The sequence below is a fragment of the Pongo abelii genome, chromosome 3 (assembly GCF_028885655.2).
Source record: "Pongo abelii isolate AG06213 chromosome 3, NHGRI_mPonAbe1-v2.0_pri, whole genome shotgun sequence".
In the NCBI taxonomy this organism is placed as follows: Eukaryota; Metazoa; Chordata; class Mammalia; order Primates; family Hominidae; genus Pongo; species Pongo abelii.
In genome coordinates this window covers 38,346,547-38,366,390 of record NC_071988.2, presented here as the reverse complement: position 1 = coordinate 38,366,390, position 19,844 = coordinate 38,346,547, and the positions used below count along the sequence as shown (strand labels likewise).

Genomic DNA, 19,844 nt, shown 5'->3' with positions numbered 1-19,844 from the left:
GAAAGCAAAGGGAACTATTTCTAATCAAAGCTGCAAAGGACAGAAGAAATAGAATAGGGTAAAGGCAATATTTGAAGAGACAATGGCTAAGAAATTTAGAGAATCATTGAAAGACATAAATCCTAAAATTCAGGAAACCCAACAAATCCCAAGCAAAATAAGTAATGAGAAATTCTGCAGAGCATGAAAACTGAAGAGTCTTTTTTTTTTTTTTTTTTTTTTTGAGATGGAGTCTTGCTCTGTCGCCCAGGCTGGAGTGCGGTGGCGTGATCTCGGCTCACTGCAAACTATGCCTCCCAAATTCAGGTGATTCTCCTGCCTCAGCCTCCTGAGTAGCTGGGCTTACAGGTGCCCACCACCATGCCCAGCTAATTTTTGTATTTTTAGTAGAGATGGGTTTCACCATGTTGGCCAGGCTGGTCTTGAACTCCTGACCTCAGGTGATCTGCCCACCTTGGCCTCCCAAAGTGCTGGGATTACAGGCGTGAGCCACCGCGCCCAGCCGAGAGATCTTAAAATAACCAAGGATAAATGCAGATTGTCTTTAAAAAGTTTAAAGGAACAATAGTCTGATAGCTCATCTCTTGAAAACAATGAAAATCAGAAGGCAGTGAAAAATGCCTGCAAAGTGCTGAGGCAAAATTTTTGTTGACCTAGAATTGGTGAGATATATATTTTCAGATAAACAACACAGAGAGTTTACAATCATCGGACCCTCAGTGAAAGAACTTCTAAATAATTAGCTTTAGGGAAGGAATGTAATCCCAGAAGGAAGGGCAGAGATGCAAGAAGAAATGGCAGGGAAAAAAACCTCAACAACAATTATAAATATGTGAGTAAATCTAAACAAATCCTGAAAATATTAGTTGCATAAAATTTAAAAACTCAACTAATTTGTATGTCAGTGAAAAAACAAGATAGAACCAAAGTGCTGTATAAAAGTAGCATTTAAGTCAGGAAGGAGATGATCCGAGTTAAAGTATTCTAAGACCCTTGTATTGTTTGAGAGAGGGTAACTGTTGATTGACTTTAGGCTTTAAGAATGCATGTTAAAAATTACTATGGTAACTACTAAAATAATAGAAATATAGTATCTAACCCCACATAACTAAAAGGAAAAATAATGGATGAGAAAAAAAAAATCACTGAATTAATTTAACAGCCAGAAAGGCAAGAAACAATAGAAAGCGTGGTACAAATAGGAAGCATTAATAATATGGTATAATTAAATCTAAATATACCAATGATCCCAGTAAATGTAAGTGAGCAAATCTGTCCAGGTAAAAAGACAAAAAATTATCAGACTAGATTAAAAAAGCAATTTCCAGAAATTTGCCATTTAAAAGAGACCTATCTAAAGCATTAAGATAAAAGTGAAAAGATGAGAAAAATATATGGAACAAATAGTAACTGAAGAAAGCACATGCCATTGTATTAATGTAAGATTTTAAGATTAACATCATTACTAGCAATAAAGAAGGTCAGGATATATGGATAGAAGGTTTAATTCACAAGAATATACATCAATTCTAAATTTATATGCCCCAACAAAGATAGCTTTAAAAAGACAATTATAAATCCATTATTTAGTGGGAGATTTTAAACATACTTCCCAGTTATAAAATACAACCATATGAAGAATAGGAATATAGACAATTCAAACAATTCAAACCGCTAGTTTTATCTAATGGATGTATTTAGAATATTGAACTCAACATCTGGAACACATATTCTTTTCAGGGAATAAAAATACATACTTGGGCTGGGCGCGGTGGCTCACACCTGTAATACCAGCACTTTGGGAGGCTGAGGCAGGCGGATCACAAGGTCAGGAGATAGAGACCATCCTGGCCAACACGATGAAACCCCGTCTCTACTTAAAAAAATACAAAAAAAATTAGCTGGGCGTGGTGGCGGGTGCCTGTAGTCCCAGCTACTCGGGAGGCTGAGGCAGAAGAATGGTGTGAACCTGGGAGGCGGAGCTTGCAGTGAGCCGAGATCGCACCACTGCACTCCAGCCTGGGCAACAGAGTGAGACTCCGTCTCAAAAAAAAAAAAAATACATACTTGATATGGTTTGGCAGTGTCCCCACCCAAATCTCACCTTCAATTGTAATAATTCCCACTTGCCAAGGGTGGGACCAGGTGGATGTAATTGAATCATAGGGGTGGTTTCCCCCATATTGTGTCTTGTGATAGTGAATAAGTCTCATGAGATCTGATGGTTTTATAAATGGGAGTTGCCCTGCACAAGCTCGCTTGCCTGCCACCATGTAAGACATCTCTTTGCTCTTCCTTCATCTTCTGCCATGATTGTGAGGCCTCCCCAGCCATGTGGAACTTAAGTCCATTACACCTTTTTCCTTTGTAATTTACCCGGTCTTGGGTATGTCTTTATTAGCAGCATGAGAATAGACTAATACAATACCAGACTATAAAAACAAGCCTCAATACATTTCAAACAATCTTTAATATACATCTCTGACTAAATGAAATTAAATTAGATTCTAGTAACAAAAAGAAAGCTAAAAGTAGGTAATATATTTGGAAATTTAAACAATTCACTTCTAAATAACCTATAGTTGAGAAGAAATTATAATGGAGAATAGAAAATACTAGTAACTGAAAGATTAAAAAATTCTATCTGTTTAAACTTATGCAATATTACCAAAACATATAACTTTAAATGCTTATACCTAAAACATCAGAAAAAGAACAATAAGATAAACCCAGAAAGTAAAGGCAGGAAATAATAAACACAGGAGCAAAAGTCAATGAACTTAAAAGAAGAGATACAGAAAGGATCAATAAAATCACAAGTTGGTTCTTTCTTTCTTTTTTTTTTTTTTGGCAGAGTCTTGCTGCATTGCCCAGGCTGGAGTACAGTGATGTGATCTCAGCTCACTGCAACCTCTGCCTCCCGGGTTCAAGCAATTCTCCTGCCTCATCCTCCCGAGTAGCTGGGACTACAAGCTCACACCACCATGCCCGGCTAATTTTTTGTATTTTAGTAGAGACGGGTTTCACCATGTTGGCTAGGCTGGTGTCGATCTCCTGACCTCGCGATCCACCTGCCTTGGCCTCCCAAAGTGCTGGGATTACAGGTGTGAGCCATTGCACCAGGCCAAGTTGATTATTTTAAAGGACTATTTGTATGGATAAACCACTGGAAAGATTCATATGTTAATGTATTAGAACATTTTCATGCTGCTGACAAAGACATACATCATTTATAAAGAAAAAAGAGGTTTAATGGACTCACAGTTCCACGTGGCTGGGGAGGCCTCATAATCATGGTGGAAGGCAGAAAGACTTTGTACTGGGTGGCAGGCAAAGAGGGAATGAGTGCCAAGCAAAAGGGGGTTTCTGCTTATAAAACCATCAGATCTCATGAGACCGTTCATGAGAACAGTGTGGGAGAAACAGCCCCTGTGATTCAATTATCTCCCACTGGGTCCCTCCCACAACATGAGGGAGTTATGAGAGCTACAATTCAAGATGAGATTTGGGTGGGGATACAGCGAAACCGTATCAGTTAATTTCTTAGGGCTGCTGTAACAAATGATCATAAACTTAGTGGCTTAAAATGACACAAATATATTGTCTCACAGTGTAGGTCAGACATTAAACAGAGGTATCCCTGGGCTGAAATCAAGGTGTTCCTTTTGGAGACTCTAGAAGAGAATCCATTTTCTGGCTGTTTCCAGCTTCTGGAAGCTGTCTGAATTCCTTGGCTTATGGCCTCCTTCCATCTTCAAAGCCAGCAATGGCCTGTTGAGTCTTTCTCATATTGTATCACTCTGACATTGACTCTTTTGCTACCCAATTCCACATTCATGATTACACTGGATCCACCCAGATAATCCAGGATAATTTCTTTATTTTAAGATCAGCTGATTAACAACCTGAATTCCATCTTCTGCCTTAATTCCAGTTTGCCATGTTATGTAATATATTTACAGGTTCCAGGAATTAAGATAGGGACATTTATTGTGCCTGCCAAAACTGAGTAATAAAAAAAAATGAGAGAAGGTACAGGTAACTAATGTTAGAAATGAAAAAGGGATATAACTACAGACATAGCAAAATTAAAGATATAATAAGAGGATACTGTGAACAATTTATGTCAATAAATTTGAAACACAAAGACACATATCTAGGAAACTTACTTAGGAAGAAATGGAAAGCCCAGGGGTTTTACAACAATTAAAGAAACTCAGTCCGTGGTTTAATCTTCTCTGTTTCAGATAATTTTCACACTAGTTTCAGATGATTTTCCAGGTAAGTTCTGCCAAACTTTAAAGAAACAGACCAAACAGATAAATGCAATTTTATGTAAAATTTCTCAAAACATAAAAAAGAGGAGACATTTATTTATTTCTTTTTAAACAAAAAGATGAAAATTTTATTTACTGGGAAATTCTTGCTGATTTTTTTTTTTTTTTTTTTTGAGATGGAGTCTCGCTTTGCTGCCCAGGCTGTAGTGCAATGGTACAATCTCGGCTCACTGCAACCTCAGCCTCCTGGGTTCAAGTGATTCTCCTGCCTCAGCCTCCTGAGTAGCCGGATTACAGGCACACACCACCACGCCCGGCTAATTTTTGTATTTTTAGTAGAGACAGGGTTTCACCATGTTGGCCCGGCTGGTCTTGAACTCCTGACCTCAAGTGATCTGCCCGCCTCTGCCTCCCAAAGCACTGGGATTACAGGTGTGAGCTACCACACCTGGCTCTTGCTGATTTTTGCATAGGGGTGTGACAAATCAGCATCAGAATTTATTGTGATTCTATCTACAGAAACTGGAGAAGATGATTTCATTGGTTCATTAAACCCCTCAATGTCTTCTACCTGCCCTTCCTAAACTTTACATTCAAAATGATCTTCCTGCCTATATATCTGTTAGTCAATCATCTTTCTTCCATTAAGTTTATGAAATTCTTCATGACATGATACGGACTTTGATGATGCTATTTTTGATGTCGTAATACATGGCAGATTGACTTGTGATAATATCACTTATAGCTTATTCAGGGGTCAGTAAACTATGGTCTTTTACAGCCTCTTTTGTTTAAAATGGTTGGGAAATAAAGAATATTTTATGACATAAAAATTATATTAAACCTGAAGTTTAGTATCCATAAATAAAGTTTTATTGGAATGCAGCCATACTCATTTTTATATAAATTTTCTGTGGCTGTTTTTATCCTATAACGTGAGAATTGTGTAGTTGCAACAGAGACCATATGACCCACAAAGCCTAAAACATTTACTAAATGACCCCTTATAGAAACTAAGTTGCAGACCATGGCCTATATATTTACATTACACTACAATTATAAAATATAGGTATTTGACAGTATTTAAACCTTTGGATGAATAATCTTACATAGTGAAATGTATAGGTATATCTACATTACAGATATATCCTCTTAATTTTTACCATTTTTCAGTTGACTGTTTTAGCTTTTTTAAATACATACTTTTGTCTGTAAATAATTGTAACAATTGGCCGGGCACGATGGCTCACAACTGTAATCCCGGCACTTTGGGAGGCCGAGGCGGGCGGATCATGAGGTCAGGAGACTGAGACAATCCTGGCCAACATGGTGAAACCCCTGTCTCTATTAAAATACAAAAAATTAGCCAGGCATGGTGGGGCGTGCCTGTATTCCCAGCTACTCGGGCGGCTGAGGCAGGGGAAATCGTTTGAATCCAGGAGGCAGAGGTTGCAGTGAGCCGAAATCGTGCCACTGCACTCCAGCCTAGCGACAGAGCAAGACTCCGTCTCAATAAATAAATAAATAAATAAACCAATTATGTCATACTACTCTTTTTTTTTTTTCTTTCTTTTCTTTTGAGACAGGTTCTGGCTCTGTCGCCTAGGCTGGAGTGCAGAGTGCAGTGGTAAGGTCTCTGCTCACTGCAACCTCTGCCTCGCAGGCTCAAACCATCGTCCCACCTCAGTTTCCCGAGTAGCTGGGACTACAGGCACGTGCCACCGTGCCCGGCTGATTTTTGTACTTTTTTGTAGAGACGAGGCCTCACTTTGTTACCCAGACTGGTCGCGAACTCCTGAGTTCAAGAGACTCACCCACAGTAGCCTCCCAGAGTGCTAGGATTACAGGTGTAAGCCACCATGTCCAGCCTCATACTACTCTTTTCCAACACTTCCAAGCATTGTTTCCTTCACTTCTTTCTTTTTTTCTTTCTTCCTTTTTTTTTTGAGACACAGTCTCAATCTGTTGCCCAGGCTGGAGTGCAGTGGCGTGATCTCGGCTCACTGCAACGTCTGCCTCCCTGGTTCAAGCAATTCTTCCTGACTCAGCCTCCCAAGTAGCTGAGATTACAGGCACCCACCACCATGCCTGGCTGGCTAGTTTTTTTTTTTTTCTTTGAGACAGAGTCTTGCTCTGTCACCCAGGCTGGAGTGCAGTGGCACGATCTTGGCTCACTGCAACCTCCACCTCCCAGGTTCAAGCCATTCTCCTGCCTCAGCCTCCCGAGTAGCTGGGATTACAGGCACCTGCCCCACGCCCAGCTAATTTTTGTATTTTTAGTAGAGACGGGGTTTCACCATGTCAGCCAGGCTGGTCTCAAACTCCTGACCTCAAGTGATCTGCCCGCCTCAGCCTCCCAAAGTGCTAGGATTACAGGTGTGAGCCACCATGCCCGGCCTATTTTTGTATTTTTACTAGAGACCAGGTTTCGCCATGTTGGCCAGGCTGGTCTCGAACTCCTGACCTCAGGTGATCCGCCTGCCTCGGCCTCCCAAAGTGCTGGGATTACAGGTGTGAGCCACCGCACCCAGCCTTCTCCACCTATTTCTAATCAATGTTTTCTCCTAATTGCATTGGCAGATTTTCCTGGCAAATATATATAGGGAAAATTTCTTGCTTTTTCATAACTTTGACATAAATATTTATAGTGTTTATCACTAAAATATATTTACATCAGTATCCTTAGTGCTATAATATATTGATAATTTGGTCTGAGACAGATAGACTTTATAATGTAAGAATATTTCTCTTTGACAAAGAGGATACAGTAATTTGCAAATAAATGTGATATTTATTAAGTGCTTTTGAAGCATCTAGATGTAGTTCATATTCTTTTAGACCCACTGACGTAATGTATTTCATTAATATATTTTTAAGTACTATATCATTTTTAAATTTTAGATTCAGAGGGTATATGTGCAGGTTTGTTACATGGATGTATTGCATGATGCTGAGGTTTGGGCTTCTAATGATCCCATTGCCCAAGTGGTGAACATATTACCCAATAGGTAGTTTTTAAGTCCTTTCCTCCTTCCCTCCCTCCCCACTTTGGGAATACCCAGTGTCTGTTGAGCCTGTCTTTGTGTCTGTGTGTACCCAATGTTTAGCTACCACTTATAAATTAGAATATGTGGTATTTGTTTTTCTGTTTCTGCATTAATTTGCTTGGGATAATGGCCTTCAGCTGCAACTATGTTGCTGCAAAGGACATGATTTCAATCTTTTTTATGGCTGAATAGTATTCCATGGTATATACGTACCATATTTTCTTTTATTATTATTCTTATTTTTTTTTGAGATGGAGTCTTGCTCTGTTGTCCAGGCTGGAGTGCAGTTGTGTGATCTCGGCTCACTGCAACCTCTGCCTCCCGGGTTTAAGCAATTCTCTGCCTCAGCCTCCCGAGTAGCTGGGATTACAGGCGCATGCCACCACGCCTGGCTAATTTTTGTATTTTTAGTAGAGATGGGGTTTCACCATCTTGGCCAGACTGGTCTTGAACTCCTGACCTCGTGATCCACCTGCCTTGGCTTCCCAAAGTGCTGGGATTACAGGCATGAGCCACCACTGATGGATTGATTCCATGTCTTTACTACTGTGAATAGTGCTGTGATAAACGTATGAGTGCAGGTGTCTTTTTGGTAGAACAATTTATCTTCTTTTAGGTATATTGCCAGTAATAAGATTACTGGGTCAAATGATAATTCTATTTTCAGTTCTTTCAGAAATCTCCAAACTGCTTTCCACAGGGCCTGAACTAATTTGTATTTCCACTAACAGCATATAAACCTCCCTTTTCTTTGCAACCTTGTGAATGTCCATGATTTTTTAATTTTTTAAATAACAGTCATTCTGACTAGTGTGAAATGGTATCTCATTGTGGTTTTGATTTGTATCTCTGTAATAATTAGTGATGTTGAGCATTTTTTAATATATTTGTTGGCTGCTTGGATGTCTTCTTTTGAGAAGTGTCTGTTCATGGACTTTGCCCACTTTTTAATGGGGTTGGTTTTTTTCTTGTTGGTTTGTTTCAGTTCCTTATAGATTTTGTATATTAGCCCTTTGTAAGATCCACAGTTTACAAATATTTTCTTCCATTCTGTAGGTTGTTTGTTTACTCTGTTGATAGTTTATTTTGCAGTGAAGAAACCCTTTAGTTTAATAAGGTTCCAATTGTCAATTTTTGTTTTTATTGCATTTGCTTTTGAGGACTTTTTCATAATTTCTTTGCCTAAGTTCATGTCTAGAAAAGTATTTCCTAGGTTTTCTTTTAGGATTTTTTGTAGTTTGAGGTCTTACATTTAGATCTTTAATCTACCTTTAGTTAATTTTTGTATATAGTGAAAGGGGTCCAGTTTCATTCTTTGCCTATGGTTAGCCAGTTTTCTCCACAGCATTTATTGATTACAGTATCCTTTCCCCAGTGTTTATTTTTGTCAGCTTCATCAAAGATCAGTTGGTTGTAGGTGTGCAGCTTTATTTCAGGGGTCTCCATTCTGTTGCATTAGTCTATGTGTCTATTAATGTTTTTGTACCATTACCATGCTGTTTTTGTTACTCTAGCCTTGTAGTATAGTTTGAAGTTGGAAGATGTGATGCCTCTGGCTTTGTTTTTTTTTGCTTAGGATTGCTTTGGCTATTTGGGCTATTGTGTGTGTGTGTGTGGTGGGGGGTGGTTCATATGAATTTTAGAATAGTTTTCTCTAATTCTGAAAAGTGACATTGGTAATTTGATAAGAATAGTGTCGAATCTGTAGATTGCTTTGGGCAGTATGGATGCTTTAATGATATTGATTATTCCAATCCATGAGCATGAAATGCTTTTCTATTTGTTTGTGCTATCTATGATTTCTTTCAGCAGTGTTTTGTAGTTCTCCTTGTAGAGATCTTTCATCTCCTTGGTTAGACGTATTCCTAGGTGTTTTATTTCATGTTTTTTTTTGTGGTTATTTTAAATGGGATTGCATTCTTCATTTGATTCTCAGCTTGAATGTTATTGGTATTTAGAAATGCTACTGATTTTTGTATGTTGATTTTGTATCCTGAGACTTTGCTCAAGTCATTAGGTCTAGGGGTCTTTTCACAGAATTTTTAGGGTTTTCTAGGTATATAATCATATCATCAATGAAGAGAGATAACTTGACTTCTCTTTGCCTATTTGGATTCCTTTTTTTTCTCTCTTGCTTGATTGCCCTGGCTAGGACTTCCAGTACTATGTTGAATAGGAGTGGAGAGAGTTGACATCTTTGTCTTGTTCCTGTTCTTGCGGGGAGCATTTCCAACTTTTGCCCTGTCGGTCCAATGTTGGCTGTAGGCTTGACACAGATGGCTCTTACTATTTTGAGGTGTGTTCCTTCAGTGCCTAGTTTGTTGAGGGTTTTTATCATGAAAAAATGTTGGATTTTATTGAATGCTTTTGCTGCATCTATTAAGATGATTGTATGGTTTTTGTTTTTATTTCTGTTTATGTGGTGAATCACATGTATTGAGTTGCATATGTTGAAATATCCTTGCATCCCAGGAATAAAGCCCACTTGATTGTGGTGAATTAATTTTTTGATGTGCTGTTGGATTTGGTTTGCTAGTATTTTGCTGAGGATTTTTGCATCTATGTTCATCAAGGATATTAGCCTATAGTTTTCTTTTTTTGTTGTATCTTTGCTAGATTTTGATATCAGGATGATACTTGTTTCATAGAATAAATTAGGGAAGAATCCTGTCTCCTCAATTTTTTGGAATAATTTCAGTAGGATTGGTAGCAGCTCTTTCTTTTATGCCTGGTAGAAATTGGCTGTGAATTCATTTGGTCCAGGGCTGTTCTGGGCTGGTAGGTTTTTTATTACTGATTCAATTTCCTTATTCATTATTGGTCTGTGTGAAATTTGTGTTACTTCCTGGTTCAGTCTTGGGAGGTTGCGTGTTCCCAGGAATTTATCCATTTTGCTCTAGATTTTCTGGTTTGTATGCATAGAGATAGTAGTCTCTGAGGGTCTTTTGTATTTCTGTGTTATCAGTTGTAATGCTACCTTTGTCATTTCTGATCATGGTTATTTGGATCTTCTCTTTTTCTTTGTTAATCTAGCTAGCAGTTTATTAACTTTGTTTATCCTTTGAAAAAACAACTTTTGTTTCATTGAACCTCTGTATGGTTTTTTTGGGGCCTCAATTTCACTTCATCTACACTGATTTTAGTTATTTCTTTGTTTCTGATAGCTTTGGGTTTAGTTTGTTCTTATGTTTTAGTTCCTCTAGGTGTATGGTTAGGTTGTTAATTTAAGATTTATCTTCTTGGTATAGGAATTAGCACTATAAACTTTTCTCTTAACAATGCTTTTGTTGTAACCTAGATGTTTTAGTAGATTGTTTCTCTATTTTCATTTGTTTCAAAGAATTGTTTGATTTCATTCAGGAGCAAGTTGTTGAGTTTCCATGTATTTGTCTGGTTTTAAGAGTGCCTCTTGGTATTCAACTTATTTTTTAAGGCTAGTATACCTCATTACTCAAACTCAACAAAAATGAGACAAAAAGAAAAATTTACTAGCCAATCTCACTTATAAATATAGACATAGAGCTTTGAAACAAAACATTAAGAACACACAAGCAACAATGTAGAAAAATGATCAAATTAGATTTATTACTGGAGTGCAAGATTAAGTTAGCATTAGAAAAATCTAATAATGTAATTTACTACATTAACAGATCAAAGAAGAAATACTATATAATCATCTTAATAATTGTTGAAAGAGCATTCTATTATATTCAATAGCCCTTATAATTAAAAATTCTCAGCAAACTAGGACTAAAAGAGAATTTGCTTAAATTGATAAAGGGCATCTAAAGTAATTATAAGAAATATTCTCAATGATGACACATTGTAAGTATTCTTAAAATCAGGAGCAAGCAAGAATGCCCACTCTCATAATTTCTATTCAGCGTGGTACTGGACGTCCTTGACATTGCAGTAAGACAAGTATAAGAAATAAAAAGTATGAAGACTGGAAAGTAAGAAATAAAGTTATCATTATTTGCAGTCAATATGTGTATTTGCATAAAAATCCCAAAAGCTATAAAAATTAAAGTTAAAAAAGTTTAATAAAATGGCAAAAAATAAGATTGATATTTAAAAGTCAATTGTATTTCCATATACCACCAACAGACAGAAAACTCATTTCCTAAAAGATACTATTGGCAATAGCAACAAAAAGCACGGCACCTAGGAGGAAATCTAACTAATTATTAATCTAATAATATATAAGATCATAATGGAGAAAATTTAGAAACTTTATTGAAAGATATCAAAGAAACCGAAGAACTCTATATAAATAGAGAGAAAGGGCTGGGCGTGGTGGCTCATGCCTGTAATCTCAGCACTTTGGGAGGCCAAGGCAGGCAGATCATGAGGTCAAGAGATCAAGACCATCCTGGCCAACATGGTGAAACCCTGTCTGTACTAAAAAATACCATAAAAATTAGCTGGGTGTGGTGGCGCGCACCTGTAGTCCCAGCTACTTGGTAGGCTGAGGCAGGAGAATTGTTTGAACTCCAGAGGCAGAGGTTGTAGTTATGCAGTAAGCCGACATTGTGCCACTGCACTCTAGCCTGGTGACAGAGCAAGACTCTGTTTCAAAAAAAAAAAAAAAAAAATAGATAAATAAATAAATAAATAGAAAGGAAGAAATAAATGATAGGAGGGATTCAGTTTCATATCTTTCTTCTCCAACTGATTTCTAGAATCAAGTCAAAAGTACAACTGGGTTCTTCACCAAACTTAGCAAGCTGATTTTAAAATTTATTGAAATGAGCAAAGGGCCAAGAATTGCTAAGATACTTCTGAAGAACAATAACAAGGCGAGGGGACTTTTTCCTCTCAGATATAACAGCTTTTATAAAGGAAAAGTAGTTTGTCAGCATGGTATCTTTGCAAAGATGGAAAAGTGGACTAATGGAACAAAACTGAGAACCTAGAAACATGCTTATATGTACCTGGAAGCTTTATATGACAGAGGTGTCATTACAGATAAGAAAAGATAGACTACTCAATAAATGCTAGTGTAATTGGTTATACATAAAGAAAAAACAAATTTGGTTCCACACATCATACTGTATATAATTCCTTTTTTTTTTTTTTTTTTTTTTTTTGAGACAGGGTCTTGCTCTGTCACCCAGTCTGGAGTGCAGTGGTATGATCATGGCTCACCACAGCCTCAACCTCCTGGGCTCAAGCAACCCTCCTACTTCAGTCTCTGTAGTAGCTGGGACTACAGGCACGCACTACCATGCCTGGCTAATTATTATTATTATTATTATTATTATTATTATTATTATTATTTTGTATTTTTTTGTAGAGATAGGGTTTTGCCATGTTGGCCAGGCTGGTTTCCAGCTCCTGGACTCAAGTGACCCACCCACCTTGGCTTCCCAAAGGGCTGGGATTACAGGCATGAGCCACTGTGCCCAGCCATTCCATATATTAAGAAATGAAATGTGAAAGGCAAAACTTTAAAAACAACATTTAGAAGAAAATATAGGTAAAGATCTTTTTAACCTTAAGTAAGAAGGACTTCAGACACAAAGCTCAAATTATAAAGAAAGTTGATAAATTCACTACATTAAGAGCTCCCTTTAACTAAAAGATCAAAAAGAAAATAAATAGATAAGGTACTAACTAACTGTGAGAAGATATCCTGATAAAAAATTTAGAGAATTCATTGAAATTTTAAGCAGAAAATGTAAAGAACTTCTAAACATTAATTAAATAAAAAGACAACCTAACAAAAAATCAAAACTTAGAAAAAATCGAGAAAATTAGGAAAACATACATTAAAACCATGATGAGATTCTATTTAACACTCACCAAATTGGCAAAATCTGAAAAGCACTGGTCAGAATATGTGTCAAAAAGAAAGAACTGCCAGGCAGTGGCTCATGCCTGTAATCCCAGCATTTTTGGAGGTCAAGGTGGGCAGATAACTTGGGGTCAGGAGTTTGAGACCAGCCTGGCCAATATGGTGAAACTTCATCTCTACTAAAAATACAAAAATTAGCCAGGAATGGTGGCAGATGCCTGTAATCCCAGCTACTCAGGAGGCTGAGGCAAGAGAATTGCTTGAACCTGGGAGGCGGAGGTTGCAGTGAGCCGAGACCGTACCACTGCACTCCAGCCTGGCAACAGAGTGAGAGTCTGACTCAAAAAAAAAAAAGAGTTTTTATACACTGCGGGTGGGAATATAAATTGATACAAACCATTTTTGTATAATGATATGGCATTTCTAGTAAAACTGAAGAAACACTAAATACCCAGTAATTAAACCCTTAGTGTACACTAAAGACATGTTCATCAATTTTCAGAGTAGCATTATTTTAACATCAACTTCACTGACATATAATTTACTTACAGTAAAATGCTCCCATTTTAAGTGTATAGTTTGATGAGTTTTGACAAATGTACACACTAGTGTACCTACCACCACAATTAGGATATAACACTTTCTATCACTCCTAAAAGTTTCTTCTTGCTTGTATTAGTCTGTTTTCACACTGCTGTAAAGATATTATTCAAGACTGTGTAATTTATAAAGGAAATAAGTTTAATTGAATCCCAGTTCTGCATGGCTGGGGAGGCCTCAGGAAACTTACAATCATGGTGAAAGGTGAAGGGGAAGAAGGCACCTCTTCACAAGGCGGCAGGAGACAGAAGGGAGAGCAAAGAGGGAAGAGGCTCTTATAAAACCATCAGATCTTGTGAGAACTCACTCACTATCCCAAGAATAGCCTGGGGGAAACTACCCCACGATCCAGTCATCTCCCACCAGGTCCCTCCCTCAACATCTGGGGATTACAATTCAAGATGAGATTTAAATGAGGACACAAAGCCAAATCATACATTACAAAGCTCCATTACAGAAGAGCACTTCTCCTACTGCCAATGCAGTTTTCCATTTTCTTGAATGTCATATAAGTGGAATCATACAATATATAGCCACTTGATTTTGTCCTCTTTATAATGCCTTTGAGATTCAACCATGTTGTTGCTTGTAGTTTGTTCCTTTTTGTTGCTGAGTGGTATCCCATTATATGAATATAGCAAGAGCTGTTTATATATTCACTAGTTTTTAGACATTTGAATTGTTTCCAGTTCTTGGCTATTATAAGTAAAAAAGCTGCTATAAAAATTCATGTACAGGTCTTTGTGTGGACATATGTTTTTATTTCTCTTGTGTAAATTTCTAGGAGTGGAATTTTTGGGTCATATGGTAAGTATATGTTTAACTCATAAGAAAATCTGTTTTCCAGAATGATTATACTATTTTACATTCCTACCAGCAATGTATGAGAGTTTCAGTTCACAGCAACATTATTCATAACAGCAAAAAATGGAACAACACAAATGTTCACTGTCAGAAGAATGAATAAATACATTATAGTATATTGACTCATAAGAATACCATATATAATTAACTACAGCTCTATGTATCAACATGACTAAAACATATTAAGCAAAGTAAAAGCAAATCACAGAATACATATGGTATATTCCATATATATGTATATATTTCTAAACTATGCTATAGTGTAGGGGTGAGAAGAGATAGGGGTGCTTCAAATGTATTGGTAATATTCTGTTTCTTAATCTGGGTGATACGTACATGGTTATTAGTTATTATTATTTAACTGGCACAATACATTTTATATATGTGTGTATAATATATTTTTACAATAAAAGTTTAAAAAGAAAGGTAGTTGATGTTTCTTTAATCTTACTGTTGCTTTTCTTTAAAAAGAGAAAATAATTGACTTGAGCATTTGTCCTATAGTGCCATGTATTTTCCCAATTCTGTTTAGTATTCTATGTACTTCCTCTGAGAGGTTGCAGTCTTAGTACTGGAGTAATTCTGGAATGCATTTCCATCTCTAAGAGTGAGCATTTAGATGTTGACTCTCAGCAGTATTAATGGCAGCAATTAAATTCACAAATCCTTGTTTATGCAGATGAGAACATAGTCCACCTGATAGCAAAAATGATTGAGTAGAATTTATTTATTTCTTAAAATTATATGGGGAAGGATGTGTCTTCCATTTATTTCTTTTCCAATTGAATTATTTAAAGCTGAGGTTTAAAAATCATCACGAAATTACCCTATAGCCGAATATAAAGGATCTGTCATCAATTCTAGAAAGCTCAGTTGGTCACTTATTGAATAAGAAGACTACAATATTGACAGTAAACATTTCTCTATCTCTCTTCTAGGTCATATCATAGCAATATAAATTGAAGAAGTTGAAAGTTTCATAAAATGAAAAGTGCCAGTGAGGAAAATGGAAAGATGACAAGAAATCAGTTTTTCATGTATTTTAGTGATATTAAAAAAGATATAGATTATGGAGTTCCATCAGATGGTGCATCTCCATATCCTTCCTGGGGCATTATTAGTGAAGGCAATTTTTTAATTATAGTTACAATCTGATTATGACTTTGACTATAAATATATTAAGATCCCAGCACTTTGGGAGGCTGAGGTGGGAGGATCACCTGACGTCGGGAGTTCAAGACCAGCCTGACAAACATAAGGAAACCCTGTCTCCACTAAAAATACAAAATTAGCCAGGCATGGTGGTGCATGCCTGTAATCCTAGCTATTCAGGAGGGTGAGGCAGGAGAATCGCTTGAACCCAGGAGGAAGAGGTTGTAGTGAGCCGAGATCACGCCATTGCACTCCAGCCGGGGTAACAAGAGCGAAACTCCATCTTAAAATAAAATAAAATAAAATAAATAAATATATTAAGACATAATGAAATTGTATATTTGAGTAAATTTTGTATAGCTGGAAATTAAATGTGAATTATTACAGAAGAAATTTCAAATATAGAAGGCTAATAAATGAGCTCTTAATTTATTAAATACAAACAAAAATCACCAGTAATTAAACACTTATGGAATTACTATCAAAATACAAATTATACACATTTTAAAAATGCTTTAATATCAATAATGAGCTTGATTTTTTTCAAGTTTGAAGCAAGGTATATGAGTAGGGGTAATTATTAAAAAAAAATGAAGTAATTCTTTCATTGTGCTCCGTATTATTTAGAAATCTTAAAAATATATTTTGCCCCAAATGATTATATGAGAAATGGTGAAGATGCTACATAAAGGTGGAATTAACCATGTCAGTTGTTTTCTTTCTTTCTTTTTTTTTTTTTTTAGATGGAGTCTCGTTCTGTCGCCCAGGCTGGAGTGCAGTGGTGCGATCTCGGTTCACTGCAAGCTCTGCCTCCTGGGTTCATGCCATTCTCCTGCCTCAGCCTCCCGAGGAGCTGGGGCTACAGGTGCCTGCCACCATCCCCAGCTAATTTTGTTTTTTTTTGTATTTTTAGTAGAGATGGGGTTTCACTGTGTTAGCCAGGATGGTCTCCATCTCCTGACCTCATGATCCACCCTGCCTCGGCCTCCCGAAGTGGTCAGTTGTTTTCTTATGCTAACAAAGGACTATCAGACTGAGAATTTCTGAAAGATAGGTTGCCTATTCCTTAATTGATCATTACTGCTAAATAGGAATTCCCAATTTTTACACAGTAAGCTTTGATTATTTTTATGAATTAAATCATAGATAATTCTGTCCTAAAGGAAAGATGAATTTAAAATTTTTACTTTAGAATATAGGTTTGCATTAAATTAAATTAATTAATTAATTTATTTGAGATGGAGTCTCACTCTGTTGCCTAGGCTGGAGTGCAGTGGTGCGACCTTGGCTCACTGCAACCTCCACCTCCCAGGTTCAAGCAATTCTCCTGCCTCGGCCTCCTGAGTAGCTGGGACTACGGGTGCCCACCACCATGCCTGGCTAAGTTTTGTATTTTTAGCAGAGATGAGGTTTCACCATGTTGGCCAGGCTGGTCTCAAACTCCTGATCTCAAGTGATCCAACTGCCTCGGCCTCCCAAAGTGCAGGGATTACAGGCATGAGCCACTGCGCCTGGCCTGGATTTGCATTTTAAATGACACATGTTTGTACAAATTTCAAAAGTGTTTTCATATGTACTATACAATTTGATGTTACTATAACCCCATGATATTAGCAGGCTTATCTCTATTTTGCTAGTAAGAAAATTAGACTCGTGGAGATTAAGTAAATTGTCCAAGTATCTTGACTAATGACAGATATAGGACTGGAATCTTTTTTCTCCTTTTGAGACATGGTCTCCCTTTGTTGCCCAAGCTGAAGTGCAGTGGTGTGATCATGGCTCACTGCAGCTTCAACCTCCCAGGCTTAAGTGATCCTTCTACCTCAGCCTCCTGAGTAGTAAGGACTACAGGAGTGCACCACCACGCCTGGCTAATTTTTGTATTTTTTGTAGAGATGGGGTGGCCATGTTGTCCAGGCTGATCTCAAACTCCTGAGCTCAAGCACTCTGCCCACCTCTGCCTCCAAAAGGACTGGGATTACAGGTGTGAGCCACCACACCCAGCCTACAGTGTCTGTCTTTTGTTTCTGAACTCAGTATTATTTCTATTATACCATAATTTCCATATCTGATGTTTGTCTTCAGACAAAAGTAAAAATTATGATGTCCTCTTGTTAAATTTCATCTTTAGAGGTTGTGGTAGGCTGAATAATGGCTGTCTAAAGATATCCAGTGCTAATTCTGGAAACCTGTCAATGTTACCTTATAAGGAAAAAGGGTCTTTACAGATGTGACTAAGTTAAAGGTCTTGAGATGTGAAGATTATCCTGGATTAGCCTTTTCGGCCCTAAATCCAACCACAAATGTCTTTATACAAGAGTGGCAGAGGGTGATTTCACACAACAGAAGAGTAGAAACAGAGACACAGAGGAGAAAGCAATATGACTATGGAGACAGAGATTAGAGTGACGTGGCCATAAGCCAAGGAATGCCAGCAGCCACCAGAGGGCCAAGGAACAGATTCTTCCCTAGAACCTCCAGAGGTAGTACAATCATGTAGACCTCTCAATTTCTGACTACTGAAACTGATGTTGGACTTCTGGCCTCCAAAACTGAGAGAATGAATTTTTCTTGTTTTAAATTACCAAGGTTGTGGAAATTTGTTACAGCAGCCCTAGGAAACTGATACAGAGATACCGTTCAAAGTTTTCATACCCTGTTCAACTCCATGCAATTGACTTGAGTCTTTATTTTGGAACAGATGGATTCAGAAGAATCTAAGGTTTGTCCATAAAAAATTCCCCAGAATAGAGAATGGTTAAAATGCTGAGATTCCAAGCACTACTTTATAAAGACACCTGTTCTCTGAAAGTTAATAGGGAATGTTCACAAGTTTAAAAGAGAAATGTTGCTGGGCACCGTGGCTCCCTGTCTCTACAAATAATTTTTTAAAAATTAGCTGGGCATGGTGGCACGCCTCTGCAGTCACAGCTACTCTGGAGGCTGAGTTGGGAGAATTGCCTGAGCCTGGGAGGCCAAGGCTGCAGTGAGCTATGATTACGCCCCTGCACTCTAGCCTGGGCGACAGAGCAAGATCCTGTCTCAAAAAAAAAAAAAATAAATAAAAATAATAAAACAGAAATATTTGGATGGAATAGTTATTGTTAATTCATGTTTAAAAAACAGTCTTGTCTCTGATAAGCTGAAATGTACTGAATCCACCTAAGAAAAACTGGGAGCATACTGTGTATTTATTTGAATGCCAAAAATTCAAAACTTTACAGTAAAGAAAGTGTTTTTCTTTTTTCTTTACAGAAAGAACATTGGAGCTATCATGTCTGGAAGTGTGTTTGCAATCTAATTTTACCTATTCACTCTCCTCCTTAAATTTTTCTTTTGTGACTTTTCTGCAACCAGTAAGGGAAACTCAGATTATCATGAGAATCTTTCTAAATCCCTCCAATTTTCATAACTTCACCAGGACTTGCCAAGACATCACAGGTGAATTTAAAATGTGCTCCTCGTGTTTGGTTTGTGAGTCTAAAGGAAACATGGATTTTATTTCTCAGGAACAAACATCAAAAGGTAAACACAAAGTGAAGGTGAGAATAAAATGGTATCAGGTATAAATTAATTTATTCTGTTAAAAACGTATTAATAATATATTCTTTTTTTTTTTTTGAGATGGAGTCTCGCTCTGTCGCCCAGGCTAAAGTGCAGTGGTGCGATCTCGGCTCACTGCAACCTCCACCTCCCAGGTTCAAGCAATTCTCCTGCCTCAGCCTCCCGAGTAGCTGGGACTACAGGCGCCTGCCACCACGCCCGGCTAATTTTTTATTTTTAGTAGAGATGGGGTTTCACCATCTTGGCCAGGCTGGTCTCGAGCTCCTGACCTTGTGATCCACCCACCTCGGCCTCCCAAAGTGCTGGGATTACAGGTGTGAGCCACAGCTCCCGGCCAATCTATTCCATTTTTAAATCCAGTGGCATTGGAACATTCAATGATGTGGCTCTTGATGAGTGACTTGCTGGGCTTTGGGATGTTACTTGGTTTTGGTTTACTTTGACTTATTGAAAACAAAGAATTCTCAAAATACATCAAAATGCCACTGTAATTCACATACACATGATGGGTAGAGGATTATTTGGCATGTACTCTCTTCAAAA

At 37.5% G+C, this 19,844-nt stretch overlaps 1 protein-coding gene across 1 annotated transcript in view; it reads left to right on the top strand.

Annotated features, from left to right (window-relative positions):
- Positions 1-19,844, top strand: part of TMEM156 (transmembrane protein 156) — a 63,975-nt gene that overhangs the window by 12,822 nt on the left and 31,309 nt on the right. The window contains exon 2 of the mRNA XM_054553440.2: positions 18,993-19,262. Within this exon, the coding sequence (XP_054409415.1) occupies positions 18,993-19,262 (270 nt within the window). The remainder of the gene's footprint in view (positions 1-18,992; positions 19,263-19,844) is intronic.